Below are 8,099 nucleotides of genomic sequence, written 5' to 3' on the forward strand. Positions count from 1 at the left end.
AAGATGGACATGATATACTGAGTTAAAAACCAAAATCACCTGCAGAATTAAGTAATTGTTATTCATAAAACAATTTCACAAACACATTTGTAGGGTATAGCAGAGACACATTCATAGTCAAAGGTATAAAAGGACATACACCAGCAAAGTCAGGGTACAAATGGTAAATACTCAACAGTTCACATCTCTAGGCATTACAGGTGGAGTTCTTTTCCTGGTCATTTTATTCACACTTACACTAAATATGAGGTGATTTACAGTTTGGGTAGTTAACTGTGGTATAAAAAAGAAGATATTCATTTGCTGGCAAGGTCTATTATCACCAGAATTTAAGATGACTCACTCGTCTGTTGAATCAGCAGTCTCTCTTCCTATCATTATGGAAAAAATGTGTTTTTCTAATGAAATTAAGACACAATATTCTCAAGTACAGCATGGGTGAAAATGTTCTACTAAAAAGAGTAAAATCCTAAAATCCAATAGATAAATTTCACCAGATAGATTATACACTAAACTATGTTAACCAGTAGAAAATGCGGTTCATTTAGTTAGCAAAGGAATCACCTTATATTTTTCTCCTGATTATTGAAAAAAAGTTTTTCTAAAGAAATACCATCAATGTGAGGTGACTGTATCCAATGTACCACAGTATCTGTACATTCTTCTCTAATTTTCACATATGCAAAACTATAGTGGTGGATTTTGAGGAGCATTTTCTGAAGTTTGAAACTTAGGATAAAATACCTCTCCTCCCTCCTGACCACCACCATTTGAGCCCTTAATTGTTCCAAATTAAAATTCAGTTAAAGATCAGTAAAATAATAATATAAGTATGTACTTTACCACTGTGCTTTCTGCTTTCCAGGTATGTCATTTCATCCTTCTAACAATTCTGTGAGGGATACTGATATTAAACTCCCACTCTTTATATAGGAGAGAAGTTCAGAAGCTTGTGCAAGGTCACAAAGAAAGCACCTGTCACAGGCAGAATTTTTTTTTTTTTTTTTTTAAACTGTCACCCAGGCTAGAGTACAGTGGCCAGATCTGGTTCACTGCAGCCTCCGCCTCCAGGGTTCAAGCAATTCTCCTGCATCAGCCTCCTGTGTAGCTGGGACTACAGGTGTCTGCCACCACGCCCGGCTAATTTTTGTATTTTTAGTAGAGATGGGGTTTCACCATGTTGTTCATGCTGGTCTCAAACTCCTGATCTCAAGTGATCTGCCCGCCTTGGCCTTCCAAAGTGCTGGGATTACAGGTGTGAGCCACTGTGCCCAACAACCTGTGCCCAACCTATAGGCAGGATTTTAAACTAGGACTCTATTTACCCGAAAGCCAGGACTTTGTAAGCTATTATTGGTTGGAAAACCTCTTTCTTTAATCTTAAGAATATGAAGACTCTTAGACCCGAATAGGCAAGTTTATATATAGATATATATAAATTTAACAAATATATATTTCAAGGTTTTTTATGGATATAAAACTGCTTTTTATGGGATAGGATAAATAAGATTTTTAACAGAACAGCCAATGTACCATATGTTTCTTACAACAATGTGTTAGCTGAAGTAGATCCAGCATTTTCACTTCTTGTGATTTATCCTATAAAAAATATGTGCAAAGTGCAAAAGATATATACAAGATGTTCACTGTATCATTAATGAGGAGGAACATGTCTACAGTGTTTACCATGTGCCTGATGCTGCTTTAAGCACTTAGCATATGAAAGCACCCCTTATTCTCTCAATTTAGGATGCAATATCTTTTAATCTAAACTCTTGCTATTTGCTAATGGCAACTCAGGAAATGGAAAATGTACCTAATTCCTTGTTATCAGACTCAGCCACCCACTCCTCAATTTGGATAATGAGGAACACGTATTAACTCACTTAATCCTTGTAACATCCTCAGGATGCGTGGTGTTATTACCCCCATTTTACTGATGAGAGGGATAAAGTTCGGAGGGGTTGAATTAGATGCCCATGATTACATAATGAGTTCATGGCCCATGGAGATGAATTTGATCCAGGCAGCCTGGCTCAAAACTTCATGCTATTAATGACTCCACTCACTGCCTCTTGTTGTCTACCTAGTGAACAACTGTGATAAAACCAAAAATCTACTACTAGCGAGCACACTGGATATTAAATTCTATAAGCCACATAAGGAATAATACAGATATCTACTTACTGACGTGGAAAGGTACATATATTGATTACGTTCATAAAAGGGAAGCTGTAGAGCTACTGGCATGACTCTACTGAAAAACAACTATATAGGAAAATAACATTTGAGGAAATATAAATAAAAAGAGAAATATATATAAATAGAAATAATATAAATAAAACTATGAACATTGGCTGTTATACACAATTAGTCTTGTCAATCTATCTTATAGATTTTTTATGAGTATGTGCTGCATTTATAAACTCACAATAATTTTAAGAAAAAAAGATACATATGAGAAAGGTTAATGGTAATGGTAGTTTATGAATATTTCCCTCCAACTTTCTAAGTTTTCTCTCAATAGGCATTTATTTCTTTCTAAAAGGAGAGAATTAAACTTACACTGTTACTGAAATTTTCCACAAACTTCAAAGTAATGAAACTAATTTTTATTAAATTAGGAATGGGAGACCGAGCACAATGGCTCATATCTGTAATCCCAGCACTTTGGGAGGCTATTGTGGGAGGACCACTGGAGACCAACCTGGATAACATTAGACCCCAACTGTACAAAAATTTTTGAGAAAATTAGCCAGGCATGGTTGGTGTACACCTGTAGTCCCAGCTACTCGAGAGGCTGAGGCAGGAGGATTGCTTGAGCCCAGGAGATTGAGGCTGCAGTGAGCCATGACTGCACCACTGCAGGGAGACTGTCTCAAAAAAAAAAAAAGTGGCGGGCAGGGCAGGGGGCCCAGGTGATAAGCTGCCATCCGCTGGTCTCTCCTCTGAAATGCATGTTGTTGACCACCCACGATCAGATAATTTGGGTTTTAAACTTTGGAGAGTTGATAATAATCTAGTCCTTTAAATGGTTCTAATTTAGTTCATATAAGTAAGTTATGAGGAATATGCTAACTAAATCATCTCTATTTGTTGTGTTCTCATCACCCCTAACCTGTGAATGTTGGCTCAATTCTTATACTTTTTTTTTTCCCATCTACACCCATTCCCTTGATGATCTCATTCAATTTCATGGTTTTAAATACCATCTATGGTGATGACATTCAAGTTTGTACCACCAGGCTGCACTGCTCCACTGAACTCTGAATGTGTACCCATTATCATCATTTATAAAAGCATCTTGACTTACAAGTCTTACAAGCATCTGAAATATGTTGGAAAGGGAATTTCTGACCTCCTCTTCAACTCCTTCTGTGCTCCTCTCATGGTTTAGTAAACAGGTTTCTTTTAAACACCTCTCTTTATCCTCACCCTCTACACATCTGATTTATGGGCAAAATAACTATGATGTGATGCCTTTGTACCTCTGGCCCCATGCATCATGATGGCCTAGGAGATTCTCAACCTCAATATTAGTATATCCAGGTGAAATGTTAGGCTTGTCAATGGTAACTTATATTGCACAGCTTTCTTTCTTTGTTTTTTCTGAGATGGAGTCTCGCTCTGTTGCCAGGCTGGAGTGCAGTGGCGCGATCTCAGCTTACTATATACTATAACCTCCACCTCCCGGGTTCAAGCGAGTCTCCTGCCTCAGCCTCCCAAGTAGCTGGGACTAGAGGTGTGTGCCGCCATGCCCAGCTAATTTTTGTATTTTTAGTAGAAATGGGGTTTCACTATGTTGGCCAAGATGGTCTCGATCTCTTGACCTTGTGATCCGCCCACCTTGGCCTCCCAAAGTGCTGGGATTACAGGCGTGAGCCACCGCACACAGCCTCTATCATACAGCTTTCTAATGACCTAAGTTTTTCATAAACTTCAAGTGAATTCAAATCATTCTTCTACCAACTGCCCTCTTACTTACTTGCCTATATTTGTTCTGAATGAAAGAAAAGGGATGGAACCCCAGCTATCCTAACAATCATTGCACATTATGAATTTATGAATGTTCTATATCTGCTTGGTATGTGACAGAGGAAAAACATTTAAGTACTAGGTAGACTAATCCTATGTACACCAAAGACCTACAGGTAAGGAGGACTTATACACTAGCAGCTACTGTCTACTTTTATACCCCAAAAGATCCCAGGGATATTCCTGGGTATCATCGTCTGCATAGCATTCTTAAAATATTTTAGTAGTTCAATCTTTGAAAGTTACTGGTACAGTTATCTGTTTGAAATTTCCTAAAGACAAAGTATACTATAGCAAATCAAAAGTTTAGCATGCCATTTGTTAATCAACAATAATAAGGGCTCTCCTCCTTGGATAATAATAACTGTACTGATGAATAATGTCAAAAAGTGGTGATGTCTATGCCAAGCCTTTCAAATGTATAATTAACACTGTTTTCCTAACCACAGTCAACCATATCATTATTGCAAACTATGATTTTGGAAACTAATGAGTCAACCTGTGACCTTAGTTCTACTAGCTGCATCCCCTGAGTAGATGATTAGATAAAACCACTCAAACCATGCCTTTCATTAACAAAATGTCATTATATGATACCAGAGGCAAATGATTTCCTGCAGATATTGTTAAAAACAGTTATAGGGCCCTTTAACATTGTAAAATAAACACAACATACTGAACACTTTCGTTTGTAGATTATATTAGTAAAGAAGTCAGAAATGGCTATATTAAAACATTTCTTTGTAGCTTTTCTTTTAACTATTAATAGTCCCTCTAATCTATTATTACTGAGAAATTAGCTATCAGGTAAAACAATATGCTGTTAAAATTTCATGTAGCTGTCAAAATCTTGCTATCACCTACTATTAAAAACACGATTTCAACAAATATTAAACCACTATCACCTAATGATTTTTCTGTGACCATTTTACTTTTTAGAGTTCCAATCAAAATTCACACACTGTCTGAAGAAAGGAGATGCATTCTTAATTTAGCAAAACCTTACCTTAAAAAACAAAGGTAGAAGCTGAAGTTGTTCTGTGACTGCTGTAGAAAAGGATCTTCCTGCACTTGCCATCAGCCATTTCAATACTATTTTGAAAACAAAGATGCAGAGTAAGTCTTTGCTATTCATTTACAGACCACAAAGTAGAACAACACTATAATGTTAGTGTCAGACAGCCACTCCAATCGCTCTTCAATGTTACGAAAGAGATCATCTATGTTACTTCATAAATTAGACACTTATTGAGAAGCAGTATAACAGCACCCAAAATAAAATTTAAAACTTTTATGCATAAAAAGATACTATCCAGAGAGTAGAAAGACAACCCACAGGAGAAAATATTTCTAAATTGTGTATCTGATAAGGCATTGATATTAGAATAAAGAAAGAACCGAAGCTCAAAAACAACAAAATAATCTAATTCAGAAATGGGCTGGGTAAAGTGGCTGGCTCATGCCTGTAATTCCAGCACTTCTGGAGGCCAAGGCAAGAGGATCCCTTGAGCTCAGGAGTTCAAGACCAGTCTGAGCAACATACGGAGACCCCTGTCTCTAGAAAATATTTAAAAATTAGCTGAGTGTGATGGTGGTGCACACCTGTAGTCCCAGCTACTCAGGAGGCTGAGGTGGGAGGATCTCTCGAGTCCTGGAGGTTGAGGCTGCAGTGAGCAGCCTGGACGACAAAGTGAAAGGTAGCAGAGGGGTGGGTGATGAATGACATGAGTAAATATTTCTCCAAACAAGAAATACAAATGGCTTATAAAGATTCCTGAAGTATCAGTAATCATTAGGGAAATGCAAACCAAAATACCTCTTCGTACCCACTAAGACGGCTGTACTTTAAAAAAGTATACCACAAGATACTTCTTCATACCCACTAAGATGGCTATACTTTAAAAAAGCAAGCAAACAGAAAACAAGTGGTGAAAACACGGAACGCTTCTGCATTTGCTGACTGGAATGTAAAATGGTGCAGCTGCTGTGGAGAAGAGTCTGGCAGCTCTTCAAAAACTTAAGCACAGGAATACTACATGGTCTCACAATTCCACTTCTAGTACATACCCTGAAGAACTGCAAGCAAGCACTCAAACAGGTACTTACACAAACATCAATGTTCAGAGCAGCATTGGTCACAATAGCCAAAGGTGGAAACAACCCAAATATCCAGCAAACAGACGAATGACACAACATGAATCAGAAATTCATTCATTCAACTTGAAAATACAATGTAACATGAAATAAGCCAGACACAAAAAAGACTTGTGATTCAACTTATATGACCTACCTAGAATGGGCAAATTCAGAGATGGAAAGTAGACAGTGGTTACAAAGGATGTGGGGAGGGAAAATGAGGAGCTGTTGTTAAAGGGTACAGAGCTTCAGTTTCATATGGTGAAGAGAATTCCAGAGATAAATGGTGGTGATGGTTGCACAAGGGTGTGAATGTACTTAATGCCACTGAACTGCACACTTAAAAACGGTTAAAACAGTAAATTTTTCATTATGTCTATTTTACCACAATAAAAAAAGAGGTGGGAAAAAACTCCACAGGATAATCGAATAAATGTTTTCAAATGAGTTTCTACTAATTTTATCCACTCACTGGTTTTCAAGAGTTTAATGCCCTGAGTTCGTTCATCTTCTTCACCAATTCCATTTTCTTCCATAACATGGTTCTGAATTTCTTCATCCACATCCATGAGAGGTTTCAATTTCTCCAGAATTCGAGCAGTAAACTCAGGGACATGAGGCGATGTGGTTGGTGCGGTATTTGGCAAAGAAACATCAATCATGAATATGTAGGTCAGCACGCTGCAAAATAAAATACTTCATATAGGAAGAGGTACCACATTACCAATAAAAATGAGGTTCAAAAGTTATGACCCAATCAAAGCAAACTGTCCCAAGACAATTCCTGGAGTGGGTCTTAGATTATGCCTGTGTGTAAAAGAAGCCTTATAATTAAGAGGTATTGAAACTTAAGTGTTGTGACTGCTCATCTTTGGCTTCTGAGGACACTGCTGTCCTAGTTTACATTCAGTGTTGCATCTTGGTTCCCACGACACAATAGCAAACAATTTGAGAAAGACACCATGAAACCCACTGACAACATAACCAGCATGTATTATTAGCTATTACAATTTAAAAAACAAAGCACTCGAGAGGTATACCACAGAGAAAACGGTACCTACCTTCCTATTCTTTCTCTGACATTTTTGTAAACCTGGGTGAGTTTAGGCTCCAAATACTTCAGTAGTCTGTGCAATAGTTCAGGCACTCTCCACTCTTGCTGGGCAAGGCCACCTTGTAGTACATAAAGTCGACTAAAATTAAAGCATCGTAGTGTTATTTTGGAGGCCCTTTCTGCCTTTACATATTGACAGTATGGACAGACAATGTCTGTATTTCACTTAAAACTTTTTCATTTTCTCACCTAATAAATACTACAATATCCACAATTCAAAATAGCCTGTTTATGAAGATTTTATTTTTCCTTCTGTATTTGCATTTCATCTCCACTACTAGACAACTGAAAGAAATACTGACTTCAGAATACTCACCAAGTAATATTTAAACATCAGAATTCAAGTTTTCTCATTAAGTACTTCTTCTTTTGAATGAAATTATCCATATTTCTATTGTCTAACTTTCTACAGCACCATATGCCCCAACCAAGGCAGTTTTTCCTTAAAATGATTACTCTCTCTTTGTATCTTTTTAACATAAGATGTGATGAAGACACAAAAGTACAAAAGACAATTCCAATAAAAGATCTGACAGCAAAGAATGCTGACTCTAATTTGCGTTTAAATTGCTCAGGTTGCCTACATCTCACTTACTTATCCAACTAATAAATAACTCTTATTAAGTATCACATGTTGTATGGAACCAGATCACAACACCTTCCAGAAGAAAGTAATGACTTCATCTAGACTTTACAAGTATAGACCATTTATAAACACCTCATAGGTTTTTAAAAAAATTTACCATGCATCTACAAAGGATCCTCCTTCACCACTCAATGGTGATTCCAACAGCAGTTCAAAAAGCCAGTGAAG

The 8,099-nt window shown here is 37.2% G+C and overlaps 1 protein-coding gene across 1 annotated transcript in view; it reads right to left on the reverse strand.

Moving 5' to 3' along the window:
• Window positions 1–8,099, reverse strand: part of PSME4 (proteasome (prosome, macropain) activator subunit 4) — a 133,267-nt gene that overhangs the window by 26,711 nt on the left and 98,457 nt on the right. The window contains exons 40-41 of the mRNA XM_011967084.1: window positions 6,644–6,852; window positions 5,042–5,127 (exon numbers count right to left, since the gene is read on the reverse strand). Coding sequence (XP_011822474.1) covers window positions 5,042–5,127; window positions 6,644–6,852 — 295 coding nt within the window. The remainder of the gene's footprint in view (window positions 1–5,041; window positions 5,128–6,643; window positions 6,853–8,099) is intronic.

Source organism: Mandrillus leucophaeus, unplaced genomic scaffold (genome assembly GCF_000951045.1).
Source record: "Mandrillus leucophaeus isolate KB7577 unplaced genomic scaffold, Mleu.le_1.0 Scaffold786, whole genome shotgun sequence".
Taxonomy (NCBI): Eukaryota; Metazoa; Chordata; class Mammalia; order Primates; family Cercopithecidae; genus Mandrillus; species Mandrillus leucophaeus.